At 32.5% G+C, this 23,685-nt stretch overlaps 2 protein-coding genes and 1 long non-coding RNA gene across 19 annotated transcripts in view; 1 reads left to right on the forward strand and 2 right to left on the reverse strand.

The window, feature by feature from the left end:
- The window catches only part of CaMKII (Calcium/calmodulin-dependent protein kinase II), a 36,546-nt gene extending 24,630 nt beyond the window's left edge, over nt 1-11,916 (reverse strand). For 5 of the 12 annotated variants that reach the window (XR_011445470.1, XM_070287663.1, XM_070287662.1 and 2 more), the window contains exons 1-10: nt 9,771-9,840; nt 9,336-9,565; nt 9,161-9,255; nt 8,913-8,972; nt 8,787-8,841; nt 8,144-8,469; nt 5,407-5,501; nt 5,196-5,318; nt 4,990-5,116; nt 4,606-4,698 (exon numbers count right to left, since the gene is read on the reverse strand). Coding sequence is in view for 11 of the 12 variants with exons in the window: in XM_070287663.1 (XP_070143764.1) it covers nt 4,606-4,698; nt 4,990-5,116; nt 5,196-5,318; nt 5,407-5,501; nt 8,144-8,469; nt 8,787-8,841; nt 8,913-8,972; nt 9,161-9,255; nt 9,336-9,400 (1,039 nt within the window). In the remaining variant the exon portion in view is untranslated. Of the gene's footprint in view, nt 1-2,957; nt 3,079-3,131; nt 3,227-3,283; nt 3,341-4,605; nt 4,699-4,989; nt 5,117-5,195; nt 5,319-5,406; nt 5,502-8,143; nt 8,470-8,786; nt 8,842-8,912; nt 8,973-9,160; nt 9,256-9,335; nt 9,566-9,655; nt 9,841-11,675 lie in introns of those variants that run through there. The other 7 variants (XM_070287661.1, XM_070287658.1, XM_017163595.3 and 4 more) reach the window with 5 other exon arrangements.
- A 965-nt stretch (nt 11,917-12,881) lies between these two features.
- Nucleotides 12,882-14,727, forward strand: LOC138929049 (uncharacterized). The gene is made up of 3 exons (XR_011445471.1): nt 12,882-13,994; nt 14,499-14,534; nt 14,598-14,727. It is a non-coding gene; the product is annotated as an uncharacterized lncRNA (long non-coding RNA).
- Nucleotides 14,412-22,505, reverse strand: Zyx (lipoma-preferred partner zyxin). Of its 6 annotated transcripts, none has more exons than XM_070287653.1 (9): nt 22,162-22,505; nt 21,558-21,927; nt 19,507-19,601; nt 18,603-18,662; nt 16,986-17,250; nt 16,204-16,552; nt 16,018-16,138; nt 14,579-14,716; nt 14,412-14,515 (listed from the first exon to the last, which is right to left on the reverse strand). In XM_070287653.1, exons 1-8 carry the CDS (start codon nt 22,345-22,347, stop codon nt 14,594-14,596), a joined length of 1,569 nt encoding a protein of 522 aa, XP_070143754.1. In that variant the 5' UTR covers nt 22,348-22,505; the 3' UTR covers nt 14,412-14,515; nt 14,579-14,593. The 6 variants fall into 6 exon arrangements, with proteins under 6 accessions (XP_070143754.1, XP_041632573.1, XP_070143755.1 ...); XM_041776639.2 differs by having other exon boundaries at nt 19,333-19,601; XM_070287654.1 differs by lacking the exon at nt 18,603-18,662.
- Nucleotides 22,506-23,685: the final 1,180 nt, after the last annotated feature.

The following is a 23,685-nucleotide window of genomic DNA, read 5'->3' on the forward strand; positions in this document are numbered from 1 at the left end:
TATACCCTTGCAGGGTATTATAATTTCAGTCAGAAGTTTGCAACGCAGTGAAGGAGACCTTTCCGACCCTATAAAGTATATACACACCTGATCATATTAATAGGTACATACACAAATTATTTAATTATAGATGGTTTTTTCGTACTTTAAGTGTTGACATCTTTAAAATTTTTGGTTATTTGTTATGGTCTATATCTGGCCAAACTGTGACAAAGAGTTGAACGAGGGGAATCCCCGAATATCAAAGCTTTTCTATAAATTGTGAGTCAACCACACATTTCGCCTGATCATAATAATAGGTACAGTCTCCGTTTCTCATAAATAACAAGTGAATAATTTTGTAATCAGTGATTTTTTGGCAACTTAAGGTAAATTTCGTATAGCTACTATCAATTAAGAGAATTAAATATTTATTTTTTTTAGAAAAAATGGGTCGAAATTCTCATTGTACTAAAGAAGAAGCTCGATTGGTTTTTAGTCTGAGAAAAGATGGCAAATCTTTACGAGCTATTGCCAAATTAATGAAAAGGTCCCATAATTTTGTTAAAAATGAATAAGAAAGGAAACCAAGACAGGAATCCCGTGGAAGGCCAAAAAAAAACAACGGAAACGCTTGACCACTACATAGTATCTTTAAGCAAAAAGGACCCATTTAAGTCATCGAAGGCTATTGCAGCAGATATTGGGAATTCAGTTAGTGCTCCAACTATCCGAAGACGACTACAAGATGCCAACCTACCAGGAAGAATTGCCAGAAAGGTTCCACTTATGCGCAAAAAAAAATATCACCATGAGGCAAACTTTTGCAAGGGACCACAAAGACTGGGTAGGATGCATCGGGGAGAAAAAGTGGAGAAACATTTTATGGAGCGATGAAACCAAGATAAATTTATTTGGGAATGATTGTGAAAGGAATGTTCGACGCCCTAATGGAAAGGAATTTCATCCACGGTTTACAAAGAAAACAGTCAAACATGGAGGTGGTAATATAATGGTATGGGGTTGCTTCTCCTGGTATGGCGTAGGTCCAATTTATCAGACTACGAACAGAATGACTGCTGAAGAATACAAATCCATATTGGAAACAGTTATGGTACCATATGCTGAAGAAAATATGCCATTACGTTGGGTATTTCAGCAAGACAATGATCCTAAGCATACATCAAGGCTTTTATCTAAATTCTTTGAGGACCAAAAAGTTGACGTTCTGAAGTGGCCAAGCCAATCCCCCGACCTAAACCCCATATAAAACTTGTGGGGAGATTTAAAAAAGAAATTGGCAAAGTATTCATTTTCAAATAAAGCACAATTATGGGATGGTGTCCAAAAATTGTGGTATGAAACACCAGTAGAAACCTGCCAGGCTCTTATTAAAAGTATGCCAAAAAGAATAGCAGTAGTGACCAAAAATAGAGGTGGATACACTGGATACTAAGTTAGTAAATACAAATTTAGAAAAAAAAAAACGCAAAATATATATTTAAATTTATTTTTCTCATCAACACTTGAAGTGTACCTATTATTTTAATCAGACTGAAAACGTATCTAAGACACAAAATGATCTCCTTTTTGTTATATTATTATCCTATGTTACAATGAAGTTTATTTGATTAAAAACAAATAGTTTAAGAACCAATGAGACCAAATTTTAAGTTTAAAATAATGAATAAAACTATTTTCTGTAACCTTAAAGTCTGAGTTGATGTATGTACCTATTAATATGATCAGGTGTGTATATTCTTGATCAGCATCAACAGCCGAGTCGATCTAGCCATGTCCGTCTGTCCGTCTGTCCGTCCGTCTGTCCGTCTCTCAGTTTTAAAGCTATCTGAATGAAACTTTGCATATAGTCTTCTATATACTCTTACTGCTATATATGTCGGAACGGGCCGGATCGGACGACTATATCATATAGCTCCCATACAAATGATCGATAAATTTTTAGAAAAAAAATTATAACTTGGCTGTTTATCAACATTTTTGCACCATTTTTTAGATATGGCCATTTTATATTATGTTAGAATTTCGGTATCTTATAGCTGCCATAGGAACGATCGGGAAATTAATAGAAAAAACATTTTAACTTCGTTGTTTTTCAACATATTTTTATCTACTCTGAGATATAAGCTTATTTTATTAGTTCCGAATTTTGGTATAAATTTTATGAAAATCGGACAACTATATCATATAGCTGCCATAAAAACCGATCGGTAGATGTAGAGAAAATGTAAAAGTGGGAATGTAAAACTGTAACTATCAAACTCTCAACATAATAAGTATAGTTAAAATTTAATGAAATAATATCTGCAAGGGTATACAAACTTCGGCGTGCCGAAGTTAGCTTCCTTTCTTGTTTTTATTTAACAAATTAACTAATTTTTGGAGTCAAAAATCGGGGTTTTGACTTCAAATTTTGATAAAAAATCGGGAAAAAATTTTAAAAATAAAAACGCTTTGTGAATACCTCGGGACACTTATCCTTTAACGAATGAGGTATAATTTTTTTAGATCGTATGATTCTGTGGACTGTTAGTATGTACACCGCAAACCAACTTTTTTTGCAGGCGACTCGGGAGATTCCCTGTAACTCCTCTACCTCTAAATATTTTTCAATACAAAATTTATCATAAACTGTTTAAATGTTGTGTTATTATATGGTATTTAATTCGTTAGCTAGCTTTAGCCGTTTCGCCACAACATTTTATTGAAAAGTGGGCATTTTTGCACCGAATTGCACCCCCCTTAAGGCAAGGTGAAATCTCTCAAAATCAAAGAAACTGATATAGGGAAAAGCCAAGATCCAAGATCTCGTTTCTTTTCTATCTCTAATGTTAAAGAAGTTACCCGATAAATCGAAATGGGCATAAAAACAGAAAGGTCGGTCGAAACTGATAATGAGCAGCAAGTATTCGGAATTTACAAAGCCGTACCAAAAGTTAAAAAATCATGTGTAAATATTAATTGTAACATTCCTTTTAATTTAATTATATTATATAATTTAAAATTGTGATATTAATACATTGTTATTATATTTTACTTTATTAATTTAGTTTTTATCCAAACGCAGAAGATTCAATGCTGAAATAAAGATATCAAACAGAAGCTACAATTTGGAGCAAGTGTTTAAGAAATCTCTTGATCTTTCTATTACATTAGCGCTAAATGCGGACAAGCTGTAACCCTCATCAGAATATTATATGAAAAATTCAATGATGGTGAGAGTGATCTGTATATATATTTTGTTAATACATGTAGATGTGAGATGTAATTTGCAAACATTTACCTTCTGGCTCTTTTGATATAACTGTTGTACTGCGATCAACGATTCCTTTTTTATCTTCTAAGGAAAAAACAAAAAAAAAAAAAAAAACGGTACAAATATTGTTTTTTGAAAATGTATTAAACTTTTTCCAATATTGTTGTGCGATCCGTGTTTATAAATTATTATCAAAGCGACAAAAGAAAGCCTACATTGATGTACATACATAAAATATAAAAACAAAAAATCCTACATTGATGTGTTGATATTTAAAAATATATTTACACATGTTATACGCTTAAGTCAAAGACTAACGAAAATATATATGTATATACAAATTAATACATAGCTCATTAGTATTAGATATGTAAGTTCATTAATAAAAAAAAAACACATTTATGTTGACAATTCTCAAACTTTAATAATAGGCTCCAAAAGTTATTTTTCTAGTTGTTGTATTGCCCGCTGATGTGCTTCACTATTGCAGAGTGTTCTATATACAATCTAAATTTATTATTGACCTAAAATTGTTGTCAATATGTTCCAAAGATATTGACAAGATTGAGGATAAATAAAAATAAAAATAAATTTTTTTTTCGATGTCTGAAAAACATCATTAAAAACATCAATAGTTTGATAGCTCTTATGTCACATCTAAAAGGTGTTTTGCCCTGCTGCCTAAAACTCCGGGTCATTCGTTTTTGATTGTGTGTGTTAAGAAATCGAGAAAAAAGACAAATGCAAGAACTTGGGCAACCACTTGGTCATTGACCAGTTTTGAAGGCTAGATGTTGCTAAGAACAGGGAAGAGGGTTTTAGAGATATGTAAGTTAAAGTGCGTAGTAAATCACGAGATACTGAAAAATCTTAATGCTCATTTGTTCATTCATTTTATACATAAGGTTTTAGTTCGATTGACTGTAGCCGTTTTATTAGCTTTTATTGATATAATGAACTATTTTATATATATTAGAATGAACGATTTATTTCCTGGAGGTTTGTTCAGTTTTACCAGAGTTGAATGCCAAACAAATTCTAAGACAACGATAATAAGCGTGAGTATAATAATAAAGCATGCATATGGCTAACACGAGTAGATTGTAGAACGTGCTGGTATATAATTCAAGAATGCGCTTTAAACAAAAATAAAATAATTTAATTTTCCTTACTGGGTCAACGAATGATATGATGATATTTTTTACCTAAAATACCATGTCTTTTTATGAAAAATCTAGCGTTTTTTATAAATCCCTGACATACTAAACTAAGGTACATCATTTAAAAAGGCGAAAATTCTCCAACTAACTATAAATAAGTTGAAAACACCGAATTACATGAATATTTACCCTTTATATCATCATCCTCGATGGTAGTGCTGGAAGAGTCCGTAGACTCCTTGACTTGAGATCCGTCGCCTTTTTTGGTAATCATACTTCTACCTGTAACAAATTATTTTAAAATTATTATAAATTATTGAAAGTTAAAAATAAAAAAAAAAGCTAATGCCAATTCACTTTTGGTATCGATATATAACTCATATAAGCTTAAGCTATTAATGATTAATGATGCAATGATTTAGTGTCATAGTTCAATAGGTGAGAGACTTGTAATGTTCATACACAGGCATACAAGTATATAAATATTACATTACAATACAAAAAATTGTTTTCATTTGTGTAAGAAAATAATATAAAAGACAAATATAAAGATAATACATAAAATTTAGTTACTTGAAAAATTTCGAGTAGCCAGCATAGTTGTAAGTATAGCACCCTTAAGCTTGCGTCGTGCATTAAACTTCTTGAGACAGTCAACCGTTTCTTGACGATGTACCACGGATGCCACACGCTCTCGTTGCTGTAAAAAAAAATTTAAATTTTAAAAAATATAGTATGTAAGACATATGCCTTGATAAAGTCTCTCATTTACAACTTACACATATCCATGGATGTTTCAAAGCCTCTGCGGCGGTTATTCGTTTATTTGGATTTACCGTAAGCATTTGATTAATAAGATTCTTAGCTTCTGGTGTTACTGTATCCCATTCGGGCGAGGGATACTTAAATATGAAATAAGAAATTAGATAACAAAATAATAAATGTACATATAAACGAACAGAATTATGAATATAATTTAATAGGACTTACATCATAGGCGCCTGCTTTGATCTGGGAATACAAACGATGCTGATCTTCATCCCAGAATGGCGGATAACCAACCAAAAGGATGTAAAGAATAACGCCTGTGAAATAAAAATAAAAATGATTGAACATTCCCTACTTTTAAAATATAAAATCTTTTTTCTAATATCTTTTGGAAAGCGATTTAGACAATTTACTTTAACCGCTTATTTACAGAGTCACAATATTTGTAAAGGATTATAAATATGTTCCGTACTATGAACAGGGTATAACTCATTTACACTAAAGTGTTTAACCCAGAACGGCATAGAGAAAATCAGAAGCCTCCTACCTTAGTTTTGTCTTGTGTTTGGACATTATGGCGGTTTAACTGGGATTCAAACCACAGGTTATTGTCGTAACAAGTGCTAACTGGTTGAGTCTGCTTAATTTTTACGTTCCGAGTAGAAATACTAGATCCTTGATGCCTTTATGATTGGATTAAAATGTACTGAACTGAATAAAAAAATTAAACGACGACTAGTTGATAATATCAACCTTGGGAGACCATGGTGAGGTTCTTGGATTTGGTAGGAAAAATACCGAAAATCCACTATAAATCGAATAAACATTGCCTGGACGCATTAAGGGGGGATATACATGTAAGCGGTCAAAATTTTGACATTTTTCGTGAATTTTTTTTATAGGAAATAGTCAAGCACTCGTCGTAAGACTTTGGGGATAGTTAAAAGTAGAATCGGAGATGATACAAAAAATGAGTTATAAACAATTCTTTAAAAAATGGCGGACCTATGGAACATGTGCCGCAGCGCCTCGAGCTTTGAGTTGCCCTGCTATGGACACGGTAGAGCTCGTAATTCCTGTTGGAAATCCGCAAACAAATTTTTTTTTTGTATTCATTACACCTTTACCTTCTATTTGAACCTAAAAAACCAAAAAGAAATTGTGACAACAAAAATTAATTTTTTTTTTTAATGAAAAAATGCCATTTTTAGGTAACACAGGTACACAGCCAAAAATTTCCACGAACCATTTCAAGTTTTCCATGATATTTGGGTGCTCCTGAGTAAAAGTCCCATACAAAATTATTTTCCATCACCTACAGGTTCCGCGGTATACCTAAAAATACAAAAAACCTATGTTTGCCGACATTTTGAATTACGTGGCCTATATAATTGGACTTACCTTTATTATTTTTGGTAGGACCTACTCTCAATACATCACGGCACTACTAAAAAATAGTCCCAATCGTGAACCATTGCCCATGTCTTTGGAATTCGACGCCAAAGTTGAAACTCCCAAAATTTTCAGCATTTCTGTGATGAAAAATCAATTCTGAGAATTAAATCTTATATGGAACTAATTTTAAATATTCATTGAATCTATTGTTCATTGTATTCTTTAATTTCGGTTTAAAGCGTTTTCATGAGGACATTTTATTGGATTTATTAAACGAATAAAACAGCTTTTTTTGGTTTTATTATCTACTCCTATTTGCTGTCAAATTTTAAATAAGTCAAGGCAACCTATAAAATAGTAGTAGATATGTTTCTTTTTATATATAATATACATTTTTTCTTTTTGACTAAACTTAAATATGTAAGGATTATCGCTGGCTACTAAGCTGTCTTAAAAATGTTATGTTCGGAATACATTTTTATTTAATATAAAACTAAATTTATATTACATATAAAAAGAAACATATCTACTACTATTTTATAGGTTGCCTTGACTTATTTAAAATTTGACAGCAAATAGGAGTAGATAATAAAACCAAAAAAGCTGTTTTATTCGTTTAATAAATCCAATAAAATGTCCTCATGAAAACGCTTTAAACCGAAATTAAAGAATACAATGAACAATAGATTCAATGAATATTTAAAATTAGTTCCATATAAGATTTAATTCTCAGAATTGATTTTTCATCACAGAAATGCTGAAAATTTTGGGAGTTTCAACTTTGGCGTCGAATTCCAAAGACATGGGCAATGGTTCACGATTGGGACTATTTTTTAGTAGTGCCGTGATGTATTGAGAGTAGGTCCTACCAAAAATAATAAAGGTAAGTCCAATTATATAGGCCACGTAATTCAAAATGTCGGCAAACATAGGTTTTTTGTATTCTTAGGTATACCGCGGAACCTGTAGGTGATGGAAAATAATTTTGTATGGGACTTTTACTCAGGAGCACCCAAATATCATAGAAAACTTGAAATAGTTCGTGGAAATTTCACAAAGTTTAATTTTGTGTTCCTGTGTAATCAGATTTCACTTCCCACTCTCTTAATAAATAGCAATACTTATTTTTATTACCACCATTTAGGTTCAAATAGAAGATAATTTCATGCTGATCATAATATTTTTTGATTCACTGCGATATGTTACGTAGTTTTTTGTGAATCGTGTCCAAAGCATAGGTAAGAATGCAAAAATTAAAAGCTGAGAAAAAGACGTATAAAGTTTTTGATGCGCCCACGTTAACACTTGTATACCTTGCGTGAATACTTGATTTGAGGCACTTCAAGTTGGAATTCGATATTGAAACTTAGACAGTATATTCTTTAAGTAACAAAGTATTTTTTAAACAAAAAAAAAATTTGTCCAACAAATTTTGGTTTACATGAGTTTTTACCGAAACGAAAATTGCTAATAATTAATTATTTTTTACAGATTATTTTGGGACCTTTGATTTTATGTAAAGAAAATATTATAAGTACAGGTGTATTTATAAAAGCGTTCTTACCACAAGCCCATATATCTACCGATTTTCCATACGGTTCTTTTTTCAATACTTCCGGCGATAGGTAACCCGGGGTGCCAGCAAATCCAAACCATGCCTGATGATCGCCTTGCACTTCAATGGCTAGACCAAAGTCAGCGAGTTTCACAGCTGCACCCTTTGCCTTACTAGCTAATAGTAAATTCTCAGGCTTAAGATCACGATGCACCACACCATTTTGGTGGCAGTGATTGACCGATTCCAATATTTGTTGAATACAATGTGATGCATCAGCCTCTGAATAAAACTCGCGGGCAACAATATCTTCGAAAAGTTCGCCACCAGTTACACTGTAAAATTTTGTTTGTTTTTAATTAGATAAAGAAAAAAAAATTAATTTAAAAAAGTACCTAAGGCTAATAAAGCTGTTCGTTTTTAATGTTACTTTTATTTTATGTTTTAATTAAGAGTAGTTATTTGATTGGGAATATTTTGCATTTTCTATAAAAGAAAGAAAACAGGAAATAGGGTACTCTGTTTTTTTTTTTTTTTTTTTTATAATTGTGTAATCAAAGGATGGAGTATGAACCTCAGTAAACAATAGTCGAGTCATTGCGACATCATTTTTATAGAAAGAGTCGTTTAAAAGTTTATACGTTTTGCTTACAGATCAAAGACCAGGTAGTGATAGTTTTCCTCTTGTATACTGTCATGCAAACGCACTGAAAGCATAAGATTTTGTTACTTTTATGTATATGCCTATATGCAATAATAAATAACAAATAACCCATACCTATGTTGGGGTGATGAAGTTTTCTGCAGATTCTTGCTTCACGTTCCAATTTTTGAAAGTCTAAAAAAAAATATTAACGAAATTGTAATTGATTTGTCGATATACTCTTCCATTATTTCCATTAAATAATTTAACTTTTTCAGACAAATATGTAACTAGAACCATTGCTTTACATTGAATTTGGTAAGAAGTAAATATTTGTATGTACTTATGTACATACATGTATGTATATACACATTTATTCTTACCTCTTGCTGTCAACTTTTTGGTATTTATAATTTTTGCAGCAAACTCAAATCCAGTTGATTTCTGCACACATCTTTTAACTATTGAAAATGCGCCTCTGAAAAATATAATAGTTGTATTACACCATTTTTTGTATCTACGTACTTATACATATGTATATATATGTACATAACTTACTTTCCCAGCTCTTCCTTGATGTCATAGTTGTCGGAAAAACGCGTACAGGCTGCTGGTGCAGCCATCGCGATGGCACACTTAAGAAAATCTATTGCGACTATGTAAAAATTTTACAAAGAATTGTCAACAAAAGTTTGTTTTGTTCTATTTAAACTTTTTTTTCACAAGATTCTGTTGCTTTTAAGTTTAAGGCTTCAATTGAGTTCAGTTTATTCATTCAGTTTGTTTAACTGCAAATAAATCAAATAAGTTTACATTTTTTTAGTTTTTTTTTATAGATGGAAATAAACTTATTTACAAACATACTAATTCGTAAATACCTATGCAAGTTTACTTTAAATAATAAAACGTAGTTTATTCTTTTTTGATTTTACATATATAACGTTTTTAAATAAAGGTAAAAAAAAAATAGTTAAACTGGTTTTTGCATATTACATTTGTTGTATTTTGTTTATGCATTTTATATCATCAGTTTAGTCGGCAAAGCTCTGAAAAAATGTTCATATTTGTTTTAGCATGTGGTTCTCATAACACCGTCTGGAATTATCAATTTGAGCAAATGATAAAAATTAGCTAACGCCAAAATTAAATACCTCACTGATGGCTAAATAAACCAAACCATCTTAATTATGTATTTAATCAACTTTTCTTCATGCCAAATTATTTAATACATTGCGTCTTGAAGCATAAATTAAAAATAAATTGATTTTTTGAATTTAGGGGGGATCACTTGGATGTTTTAGGGAAAAAGACTAATTTCCATCAAGCAACACTGCTTTAAAGACGAATTACAGAAAATATGGATGATGTATCGCGATAATTAGACGATATTTTCAACTGATAACAGCTGTTCCCATACAAACTGCTGAAAATATCAACCAATCACCACGATAGTTGCCGATATTTTCAGTTATTCAGACATTCAGAATATACCGTTATTATTTAGAATTTTATTTGTTTCCGTAATTGTTAATTAAACTAAACTATTAAAATGAAATATAAAAGGTATTATGAATGTAATTTATGTATTTATTTATATGGTAATTTAGATGAATGGATCGGTATATAAAAACCACTCTGCGTTAACTTTAATATACAAATTTTGTAAGTATGTAAATATTTTTATACAAGAGGTATGGACATCCATACATACATATATGCGGCTAATTACATTTGGTGAAACGTCCGTAAATTTTCAGAATTTTGTATTTTTTTAACTTTTTGATAAGTAAATAGAGATAAGATAAAACAACAAAAACTGTACGAAAGCTTAGCAGCACTACGACAATAATTCAGTTTGTCACAAAAACTTAACAGTCATAAGCTCCGCTAGGTTGCCGATTTTAATTATTTACTCTTTCATTTGTATACAAACATACATACATATATATGTACATAATTATATAGGTACATTCAGATAATCCACATACATAGGAACACTGCACTTTTTTCATGTACATATGTACATAATTCAAATTCGAAGAGAGCGACAGGTGCTTTTTTAGAATAAAGTTTATTTTTATTTGAAATGAAGTCTTAGATAGTGTCTTAGAGTGTGTAAATATGTACATATGTATAGATTGGGCGTATTAAATGTATGTACATACAACTGTGGGTACAGATCCTTTTGCAAGTTTCATTTCCAAATGTACCCAATTATGTACATATGTATGTGGGGAGCTTTTTGTACAAAGCTCTCTTTCTTATAACAAGGATATGTTAGCCATTGAGCAGAACTTGTTGCAAATAAAAAAAATGGGTTTTTTTAAAATATTTTTTCAGATTTATAAATTGGCTTAAGGTTTCCATTTTATTGGGTTTTATAAAAATATATATGTTTGTGCATATGTATGTATACATATTAGAACATACATATGTACAAATCCAGATTTATGGTAAATTGTATTTACATATTTATAAGTACATTATTAAGGCATGTTTGACAAAAAATCTCTCCTTAAGAAGTTTAAAATAAGTTGGTATTAATACATACATACATATGTATATGGATTGACACATATACATAGGCGATGCAATTAGTTGCGATAGAAGGATTTTAACACAATTTTTAAATATGTACATGACTTTTTATGTACATACATCATACATATAGAGAAAAATATTTATACATCAATATGTACATTTGTATGTATGTATGTACATGGAAATTTTTTCGAAATGTGTGTCAACTCAGAAAATTTGTATTTTCCTATACGTACGAACATATGCATGTATAAATATATGTATGTGGATATGTAAGTACATATGTATATATGTAAATTTGAAAATATGCACAAATAAATGAAAATAATAAGTATTTATTTCATAAAGTGTTGGTACCTAATATTCGTTTTTGGAATGACACAATTGTCGCCAGATATATGAATGTTCTCGTTACCGTTCCCGTTATTCAAATAAAAATATCTACATATGTATGTATGCACATAATATGTATATGTTAGCTAGGGGCACACACACACTATTGACGAGTACAAATCTATGTATGTATGTTGATGCACAACGTACACAGAATTATTTTTAAGGAAACGTCCGTTTGCTCGAAAATCGAATTCACTACTAACACAATTTTCTTGAGGCCCCCTTCGAAAAACGGAATGGAAAAGCTTTTTCCCTCTGCCGAATTTTCATCGTGGAAACAATGGTCAAACACATTCGAATATACAACGAGACCGATAAACGCCGTTGTTCCGGGATTCTGCGCACTAATTTGTAAAAGTATCCTGGAATTGTAGAATAATTTGACATATGTAAGTAGATACTTATGTATCATGTGGAAGGCGGTGGAATATATTTAAAAACATAACAATGAGACAAACACGCAAAAAATCCCGACGTAAAGTCATTTAAATTTACATTTCCGGATGTAGATTTTAATGCTTATATGTATGTTTATACATTAAACAGCATCTGTTCCACTATTAATAACTTTTAAAGTTTTAATCGGTCATCAATAAAAAAAACTTTGACATAACCTAAGATATTTATAAGCAAATGTTCAGAAAAACAAGAAAGGATGCTCAATTCGGCACGCCGAAGTTTGTATAGTTTCCAGTTTGCAATTGGATCATTAAGAATGGATATGTTCTGGTCAAATTAATGGATAAAATAACAGGAATTATATACAAAATTTATATTTATACATAGAATATAATATTTTGGTTTTGATAAAATTAAAAAAAAAAATGTTTAATCGTATAAAATATAATATAATATGCTGAAAAAAAACAAAAGTAATATCAAATATCATTACATTTACCCATACTTATTATATTTACAGTTTGGAAGTTTCACACTCCAATATTTTAATTTTCCTCTACATCTACCGATCGTTTCTATGGCAAGATATATATATGTAATTGTCCGATTTTAATAAAATTGAAGCAAAATTCTGAAATAATAAAAAAACACCATCTCAAAAAAGATGAAAATATGTTCAAAAACAGCGAAGTTATAATTTTTTTCTACAAATTTATCGATTATTTCTATGCCAGCTATGTTCATATATTATATAGTCGTGAGATCCGGTTCCGACTACTAGTGAGAGTAGAAGACCATCTTCAAAGTTTTATTTAGAACTAAGTTTGCGTAGAGACGACAGACGAACGGAGAGACGGACATGGCAAGATCGTCTCCGCTGTTGACGCTTCACTTTATAGCAGAGCTCACAAATACCATTAAGCGTTTGTTGTAGTAAAAAAATAACTGTTATTTAGGTACCACTTGCGCAATATGTTAGACAAGAACCGTTCACCAGTGTCTCTTGAACAATTCGTTCTGCGTTCATTCAAAGACCACTTGCGTATTTCTCTTTGCGCTGTTCAGCTTCTGCTGCTTTGACTCATGCATAATGTTACCAGAAAAATGTTCCCAGGAATTCTCATTGACACTTGTATACGTGTGGTATCCGTAATAATAATATAATAATAAAACAAACAATAAAATCAAAAGACGGGCTAAGATAAGTCTTTCCTTCTTTCGGTCCTCTGCTGACTAACAATGTGAGAACGTTCAGTCGGATCGCTCTCCCTAAGTTGTTGTTGAATAAGCGAAAAAAAAACAAAAAACAAGCAACTGAGAACCGTCAAACGAAAACAAAAACGAAGAGAAAAGAAAAGTTCTGTTCAGAGCAAGAAGCACACATGCTCTTTTTTTCGTTGTGTTAGTACGTACACCGCAAGACGAAAAACGGTCAACTGATTGAAATGTCTTTTACTGCGTTGCAAACTTCTGAATATAATTATAACAAGAAAGGAAGCTAACTTCAGCACGCCGAAGTTTGCATACCCTTGCAGTTTGCAATTGGGTCGTTAAGAATCTATCCATTCTGTTCAAATTAATAGAAAACAAAGGCAATACATAAAAGCTGATATTTATAGGAAACTCAACGTGGCGACCATCCTGAGGACTACAACCTCCTCCAATCCAAGAAGCAGCTTCATACTTCCAGTTGTATCGTCAATGTAATCCGTTCCTGTATTCAGATGGCGTCATGAGATCATGCGCCATTAATCCAGTTTGTTATGGTGCTTCTCATTCGGACGAGATTTTAAAACTGCAAGCCGTCATCAAAAGGGTAACTACAACCTGCATTCACACTCCGGAAAAAGGTGCAGGCTCAATTAATGGGTGATTACCTATGTAAGTCCAAAAGTACGTTTTCCCACTCTTTATGGATACTGGGCTTGAATTTGCGGGACCTTTCGATGTAAAGATCTACTCTGGTCGCGCCAGTTGAAATACCAAAGGCTATGTGTGCGTCTTTGTTTGTTTTTGTACGAAGGATATACAGTTAGAAGACACCTCTGACTTTACCAAGGAGAAATTTCTCGGAGCCTTCTCAAGGTTTGTGACCAGGAGAGGATATCCTCTCCATCTCTACTTCGACAGCGGAAGCGCCTTTGTGGGCGCGGAAAAATCCCTCACTAAGGACTTCCTCGCCACACTGAAATCACAGGTTACCTCGCCGTTTAGCCCTTGATCGTTCCAATGCGGCCCCACGAGCAAGCGGCAACTTGCTAACTTTTAGTAAAACGGAACACAAACTAAAAATCATTTTTTATTTTTTATATTTAAAAGTTTATACTTGTATTTATATATATTATCTAATGTTATCTGAATGTTATCTTCCACCTTCTTTTCCAGAAAATCATCGATATACGCTGGTAAAAAAAGTTTTAAGTAAATATGGTTTTATGATTTTTAAATAAATACATTCAATTTACATTAAATATATATTTCTAGGTCATGCGTTTTGTCAAAACTTGAACGCGTTTAGCATTGCAGCTTTTGCAGAGAACATGATCATCGAGCGGATAACATCCGCGGCCTTCAGCTTCGGATGAGAGTAGAAGTCCACAATCCTATTAAATATAGGAAATCCTTATTACGCGATATTTAGAAATTCAACAAAATATTTAGTAAACCATCATATATCTGAGCTCGCTAAATATACAATTTGCATTTTTGCGTTGTCCCCAAAATAATAAAGGACTGAAAAAAATTGACAGCTGAAAGCAGCTGTTCCCATACAAATTCTTCATACGATATTAGCATTAATTCAGCGACTCCGAGGTCCCTAAAAATATTGACTGAATGACTAAAAAGCCAGTTTGGCTCCATAGTTCATACAAATTCAGATTAATTTTTGAAAACAACATCAGTCAAGTGGCCGCCTTTAATGCCCATTGATATCGACTTCTATGAGTTTTTTGAGTCAGCACAACTGAACGACTATTTAAGCGCGTTTTTTCGGAGTGAAGCGATTCATGATTAAAATTTTGTTGAACTAAGGTTTTTAACACTAGTCTACTCAAGTCAATCGGTTCACTAATGACAAAGTTATTCAATGCTGACATGCAGACATAAAAGATGGCGCACTCTGTATAGAATACAAAATGCATGTCCTTGTCTTGCGACTAACTTTTTTTTTTTTTTTTTTTTGAAAATATAGTGAGTTTTTTTTGGGTCGTTCTCTATCCTGAAAATATCGGCGATACTTTCATTAATTCAGTCTTCCTGTTTTTAAAAGAGCTCTACAATACTCCCAGATCACTCTGTATAGGAGAATACAAAATGCATGTCCTTGTCTTGCGACAAACTTTTTTTTTTTTTTTGAAAATATAGTGAGTTTTTTTTTTGGGTCGTTCTCAATCCTGAAGATACTTTCATTAATTCAGTCTTCCTGTTTTTAAAAGAGCTCTACAATACTGCCAGATCAAGATTCAAATGGTTCTAATCGTCCGTTCTAATCTCCTTGCGCGCTACACTCTGGGTGCTTATCGTTATAACATGACTGCCGTTCACAGTGATATTATATTTAAGTCCGAAGTTTTTTTTTATGGAGTTCAATAACGGTTGTGGGGTGCTGCGACACCATATCAGTAGACGCCATACCAGATCAATGTTACCAAAAATATTAAAGGCATTGAAGCATCAATGGTTTTTCACCTTTAAAGTTGGTTTGTACCAAAAAATGTTTAGTATAGAAGCGATGATTTTTTATCCTAGATAACTTATTAGTTTTTAAGTTGGTGGATATTTTACAGTTTTTAAAGACCGAAATTAAGCGCTTAATGTTTTGTTGACTTTACTGATATTTACGAGCTTTGATCAAAATTATATGCATTAAAAAGGCAAAAATATAAATTTAGCTTGCGTTTACCTCGCATTTGTAACACTCGAGGTGAAAACTTCGATCTAAAGCCACAACTCGAACGGTTTCCTCTTGGCCAATCTCTGGCATAATTGGTTGCTTGCAGACACAGCAGCGTGGGGCAAATTTTCTAAATTATATTTGTGATAAAATCATTAAATTTTCTGCAATAAATTAATAATGCGGAAGACTTACTTGTGGAAATCAGTAATGCAATAGTTTTGATTCGTGGCGTCGACAGTAAATAGTAAACCATCCAAACTCTTGCCACACACAACACATGTGAAGCACTGCGGATGATATGGCTTCCCGGTGGCTCTAAGAATTCTTTCCAAAATAGGCTCCATGCAAACGGAGCACTTCTCAAGGGTCTGGAGATAATCATATTCACAAAAGGGTTTGCCATCCAAAGCATAGAATGGTTTTCCTTGTAAATTGATCTGGCATTCGGTGCATGTAAAGCAGGAAATGTGATAGATTTGATCCATTGCTGTGCAGCCGCTGCTTTCGCCCAAAACTCGGGAGTTGCATTTGACGCACCTACCTAAATAAATATTTAGTACTTATTTAAAGTGTTATGACTGTTATTCGGATTCGGATTTCCCTGACCTGTTCTAGTTTTCACTTCCGAAAAATTCTTACGGATTTGCATTTCCCTCTGTTAATTTGCAGGCGAAACGCTCGGAAACTTTCCGTGTGCCATTGTATTTGTTTGGGAATTTAAGGGAAATTAAAAAAAATTTCCTTAAATCACCAAGGGAAATTTGCTTATGTTAAAGGGAAATCCGCAAATGTTATCAAAATCACTTCCGAGTGGAAACTAGAACAGGCCTGATAGTAACTTTCTGGCGCTTGAAAAATCGAATCAAATATAAATTCTAAATATACATATACAATGTTAAAAAAAAATGGTGATAGTAAGTAGTAACATTCATGGTTTATATTAATAATAAGAGATGCTTTTATAAATTTCTTACCATAGTTTTCGAACTCTTGTGGTGTTGCAATCGATGAATCCTCTGAAATCAAGTTGCTCCCACTCAATTTATTCTGATACGTAGTATTACCAATTGTGTAATCTTCAGTTGGCAAACTGGTATTATAAGAAGTACTCGAAATATTTGGAGAATTGCAATCATTAATGAATGAACCATATAAATTACTACTACAATCCCTTGGAAAATGATCACCAGATGGACGAGGGCTTATAGGTTCATATATGGAATCATATGTGGAAGTGCTCTGTAAAGGATTATACATATAGTCCTACATTTATACCCTTGCTAATTATATTATGATATTAGTAAAGAGTTTGGTACGCAGTAAATGAGATATTTGCGACCCTATAAAGTATATATACGCTTGATTATCATAAGCAAACTAGTCCCTTGTCTTAGAGCTATCTGAATGAAACTTGCAGACTTCCTTCTATTACAGACATATATATCGAAATGGGCCTAATCGGGTCACCATATCATAAAAATAATCTTAAATGTTTTAGAAAAAAGGATTACTTGTCGATGTTGAATTTTAAATTAATTTAGTTTTTTAAACGAATCAGATAAAGAAATATATTGAAAAATGTTTTTCCACAAGTATAATGTTACAATGATTTTTGTCCAGCTCTAGTAACAGTTGAATAGTATTGTGGGGAAATTAAAGGTAACTCCATACTTAGAGGAAAATAAATAACGAAAAACCTTTGAGGGGGCGTTAATTCTGTGCAAATCGGGTCACTTTTCAAAAAATTGTTGTGGAGAAACGGCTACAGTTAGTTAGCCTAATAAATTAAGTACCAGAAATAAATAAATTTTTAAATATAACAAAATTAAAAGTAAAAACCAACCTGGGTACCTGTAGAATTAGTTTAAAAAGGTATGTATCAAATTTCAAAACGATTGGTCTAGTAAATGTTAAGTTATATTGAGTATTCCTAGGATATTGGACAAATATAATACAGCATATGGATAATTCCACAGAAATGTACAACACAGACAAACAATTCAAAGTTTTATAACATCTTTCTTTGTAATACGGTTACACGAAAGTGATCCAGTTGATCAAAAACTCTAAAACACATATTGAAAATTAGAATGCAATAGTAGGGTAAGTTTTGTCTTGATAATAACTTATAAACCAGAGGCATTATGCTTTCACTTTGGCTTTCTAACATCACTCAGCGAATTCAAAGACTTGAAAATAACCTCAAAAGAAATATGCAATTACCATAAGGGTAATATTTTGATTTGTATTGTCGCTTTCTTTCATGTCCCGTGCGCGATGTTCCGTTCGTATTTACGTCATATTAAATAAAAGAGACATCAGTGCACTATCGTTTCAAATTAGTTGCTTTTAAATATTGCTTCTGGATTCGAATAAATTGGCGATTGAATTGGTCTTTATAGTCTGAATGTTCTTGTTTCACACGGACGTGCTTGCGATCATGACTAAATCGACTGATCAAGATTATATATACTTTATACTTCTTCTGTCGGCTACATAAATTCTAGGTGACTTTAATACCCTTATACACAAAATGTATGGGTAAACAAATAAAATTATGTTGTATAATTAAAAAAATACTCGTATAATACCTGGGATACTCGACCGTAGCCATAATAAAGTTTTGTGTTAGCATTTGGCTTGACAGTATTCTGCAATTATCATTTAAAAGGGTTTTTTGTAATTGGGAAAACAAAATATTAAAAATAATTTAATTTATTACGCTTATGCCTAGATAAACTAAAATTTTCTTTTATATGTTAGTTAGGGTTTTCATGATTTTTTAGGGCGAAATTAGACTTGTCAAAATTTTATAACAAACTCGATCTGAGTGCAACAGATATAAATATTATAAACAAAGTAAAGAAAGCGGTAGTTTAAGCTCGCACAGTCTATTCGATGTTTTCTTATACGGACGGACAAAGGGGCATGGCTAAATTGAGTGGATGGTGATGTTGAGCAGGAATATATACACTCTATGGGGTCGGAAATGCCTGTTACTTACATTTTCGGTTGGCACAAGGCTATAATATATAGGTTAGGTTAGACCGGACGGCCCTAGAGGGACCACACATAATATATAAGTTATACCAATTTCTTCACCCAACATTTTCCAGAACTAATTGATTTTTAAAAAATTCAAGTAAGTACAATATTTTACTAAGGCTATATATAGCTTTTGATTGGCAAATTGTTTCAAGGATCGAACAACCTTAAGCTGATTTTTGATTCTGTGTGTATATTTAGTAGTTCCCTTGCGCACACTTTCGGTACTCATTGTCACGTGTATGACCGTCCACAGGGATTGAAAAATTTGCATACCTTACTGACGGTACCCTTTGGTTGTTGGATCGGGTACTGATTGACGTATGTTTTTAAATGTTGACTTTTGGAATTTAAATTATTTTGTAACGAATTATCCATTGAAGATTTGTTGCTAAGCACATTAGACGACGCACGTCTTAGCTCGCTGTAAGAAGAACTAACAGCACTCACAGGGCTTGGAGGTGGCGGCACGTCATCCTCTCTGTCATCTTCCGATTGTATGTTAGTGCACACTGAAAGCAACTTATGGGTTGTAGACTCTGAAACTAATAATATAAGACAGACAAGTCAAAAAAGGTTTAAAGTCTTTTTTCTTTTACCTTTTTGTTGCTAATACAAAGTAAAAATACCGAGACCTGGCGAAAAACTATGCAGGATAAATGTTATATTAATAAAAATAAAAATAAGGAAAAAAGCTAACTTCGGCACGCCGGCGGGGGTGTTCAGAACGCTGTAACTCAAGTTCTGTATAATATTTTTACAGTGGATCCCTTTAATATTCGGTTTTTTGTTTTTTCAACTTTAAACCCGATTAAAATGTATAAGATTTACAAAAAACCCAATTTAAAAAATGGAAAATAAAAGCTTGTTTCATTACCTATTCGTAGAGGTGCATATATCTAAGGTTTCAATTCAAATTAAAACTAAAAACATAAAAAAACAAAAACAACTTCAAAATCTGAGTAACATTAATATTCGGTTTTAACCTATAAAACTAAAAAGAACATAGTTTTTCTTGAAAATTAAAGCAATTTAATATTTGGTACGTTAACCATTATTTTTAAGATTATCGTTTAACCTTTTTGGCATATTTTCTATTATTTTTTTGCTATATTCTTCTCCTATTTTGGCCCAGTCCTCCTGAAGCCGTTTTTTTAAGTCCGATATGGACGAAATCGGCGTTTTGTGGACACGGCGGTCCAACTCACTCCACAAATTCTCAATGGGATTGATATCAGGGGTTGGGGCGGCGTTTCCAAAACATTGGAGCAGTTGTAGAGCAACCAGGACTTGACTTTATGAGCCTTGTGCTTTGGGTCATTTTCCTGATACAGCTTAAAGGTGTTGCCAATGCCCATTATCTCAGCTGATTGCTTTAAATTTTCCTTCAAATTTTTCAGGTATTGATCCCGGTTCATTATCCCATCAATAAAAACGAGATTACCGACTCCTTTGGTGGAAATACAGCCCCAGATAATCACACTTCCACCGCCGTGTTTCACGGTTTGCCTAAGATGCTCTCTATGCAGCTCAGTATTTGGCTTCCGCCAAACCATGGTCTTGCCGTCACTGCCAAAAAGGTTGAATTTGCTTTCATCCAAGAAAAGGATATCTTCCCACCAGCTTTGGTCCTTCATGGAGTACTCCTGGGCGAAATTCTTCCTTATCTTCCGGTTGCGCTCAGACAGTAACGGCTTTTTCCTAACCACTTTGCCGTTGTACCCTTGTCTTTTTATGGTACGGCGAATGGTTTACGCGGAAACGGTCTTCCCGTGGTCAGCAAAGAGTTCCACCTTCAATTTTCGAGCACTTAGTCGAGGATTCTCGTTAACTTTGAGGACTATTTCGGTTTCTTCGGGATCGATTAATTTTTTGGGTTGTCCCGTTTGCTTAATTGAAGCCACTCTTCCCTCATTTTTGAATCTTCGGACGATGTCACCGACCGTATTCGGCTTCATTTCTAGGATTTGGGCAGTTTCCTTATATGTCTTGCCCTCTAAATGTAACTGGAGGACAAGTTTTCGCTGCTTCAAGGATGAATTTTTGCCTTTGCGGCCCATTTTAAAATTTGGGGATAAAACTCAATGTTTTTAATTTATTTTGCTCTCAGTAAATGCTTGTCGATGTTGGGTTTTCTGCGAAACCCATTTTCTACGCGAATTTAGGCTTTTTAGAGTGGCTACGGGGTTTTGTAATACGAAATCCAAATAATACCGAATATTAAAGTTAGGTAAATTTTGAGCCTTTTTTTGTTTTAGATTTTTTTTTTCTTAAATTCAAAATAAAAGTTTGAACATTTATATATCTATGGAAAGGTAATATTACAAGCTTTAAGATACAATTTTTTAAATGTTATTTTTTCCTAATGATATACGTTGTATTCGGGTTTGAAGTTGTAAAAACAAAAAACCGAATATTAAAGGGATCCACTGTAACTTAAAATCTATATTTATATTTACCCTAGAAAAAAGGCCTTTACATGGGATGACCCCCTTAATTACCTGAATCATTTGCATCTGAAACTTCCAAATGTGATCCCCTATAAGGCGCTGAAGCCATATTGGTATATACTTTGCAATTGCTTAATGAATTCGGTGATAGTTTTGGGACAATTGATGGTGATTGAACTGGTATTCCCAAAAGACCTTTTCTTTCCATTTGAAGTTTGTGATAAGCTAAAGCTTCCAACTGCTGGTCCAATATAGCCGGGTTATCCAATGTCGTCTTCGCATTAATTATAGGATTTTCATTACGATTAAATTCGGTAGAACGTAATTGATGTTTTCGAAAAAGTAAGGGGTTTTCCATTCCCATAAGTGGCTGGGAATAGAGAGGCTCGCGCGAACAAGTCACTTGCATGCTGGAGGGAACCTGGAATACAAATATGTTGAATGAACATATTTACAACAAAATAAAAATATTTGTATATTAATTTATTAATATTCATTACGCTACATGTATTAATTTATACATTTTTAATTCCATTTAATTTTTGTTTGCACATATGTAATATGAGGGCACTGCTCAACACTATTAATTTATGTACAAATAAACACACGTACATATGTATGTAAAATTCAAAACAGAACAGCAAATTGTACATACTTGCGGCATTTCAGTTCGTCTTTTGTGTGGCTTTGGTGGAATGGATGGTCCCGTTTTCCTATTTATTATTTCATTTTGCTGTTGTCTTATATTGTCAACCAATTCTGCAACTTTGCCATGTTTAATACCAATCATAGAATCTGAAGAACGGTTTGGTAGCCGATTTTGATAATCCAAGGAATCCATTGAAATATTAATTAAATATCCACGTCTTGGTATTGACTTTTTATAACAAAAATTACAAAGATATACAAATTGTATACAAACACCATAAGACCTAGCTCACGCTTAAGCTTATATTTATTATTTATTGATTTTATTTTTTGCAAACATAGTGTATGTGTGTAGACTATAATATCGATAAAAAGATTTTTTTTAAACCATATCGATTTATATTTTAGAGCTAATTAAAAAAATAATGCCCTGTTTCTACTACAATTGATCCATTTGATAGCCGTTTGTTAGTTACCGTCTTGTTTTTTTTTTCATAGAAAGGGGCGAAATCGTACAATTTTGTTTATAGCTGCTCCAGTTTTCGAAAAACTTGCTATCGGAATGTTTCGTTTTCTCATCGTTTCTCACTGCTTAATACTGTCTTCCCACACAGTGCATTTGTGAGGAACGTTTGGGATTTAAAAAAAAAGTGAAACTCGTGTTCCCACACACCGTCAAACCTCAAACGTAAACAAAGACTGTCGAATTGGCAGTTGCAAATTTGAAATGGAGCATTTACCAACAATTTTGGCTGATGTACAACAGCAAAAGGCACGGATTGCGTCAGAATTTATCCGCACTAAATTTAAATGAATTAAATGACAAGGAATGTTAGTTTTTCTAATGATTTTTCTCTAACAAAGAGCAAATGTGCTGTGTGGGAAGACAGTATTAGTGCGCATAAAATCTGCCGCATCGGTGGTTTTGCTGTTGTTAAAAAGCATTAACAGTTGATATTAGAGATGTCAAACTACCGGTAATCGCACCATCGGTAGTTTTTTTTTGCAAACTATCGATACTATCGCGATAGTACCGACATTAAAAAATTTCTTTAAAAAGGGGATATTCCACTAATAAAATACTCAAAAAAGTTGAGGGTATACCTTATTAATTTGAAAGAGATTTTTAAGAGTAAAGATATAATATAGTAAAAGTCTTAAAATATATATAAATAGTCGGACAGTTTTAATTTCTTGTGATATATATATTTTTCTTCCTGTATTTCATTGTTTGGTTTCAAGCTTAATAATATCAAAACTAAAAAAATAACAAAAGATTCATATTTTATATCTTAAAAAAGAAATAATATTAAAGCGGTCCTTGCACTATTCAAAAATAATGTATGAGATCAGAGTTAACGTTTAACAGTCAGATATCCACCAATTTTTGTTTATAAACAACAGTTTATCAACTATTTTTGGTTTCAAATTGGATCTACGATCGGAAATTATTTCTCCTGCCTTCGAAAACATTCTTTCCGACTCGGTTGACGTCGCTGGAACAAAAAAAAAAAAAAAAATATATATAGAG

This window comes from Drosophila kikkawai, chromosome 4, assembly GCF_030179895.1.
Source record: "Drosophila kikkawai strain 14028-0561.14 chromosome 4, DkikHiC1v2, whole genome shotgun sequence".
NCBI classification, from domain to species: Eukaryota; Metazoa; Arthropoda; class Insecta; order Diptera; family Drosophilidae; genus Drosophila; species Drosophila kikkawai.

Excerpts from the sequence above, each read along its gene's own strand:
- Zyx (XM_041776639.2), bottom strand. The coding sequence starts at position 22,347 with ATGGATTCCTTGGATTATCAAAATCGGCTACCAAACCGTTCTTCAGAT. Across the intron at positions 19,602-21,557 it reads TTCAGATGCAAATGATTCAG|TTTCAGAGTCTACAACCCAT; the intron begins GTAATTAAGGGG and ends TTATATTATTAG. Across the intron at positions 18,663-19,332 it reads CAAAGGGTACCGTCAGTAAG|AATACTGTCAAGCCAAATGC; the intron begins GTATGCAAATTT and ends TGATAATTGCAG.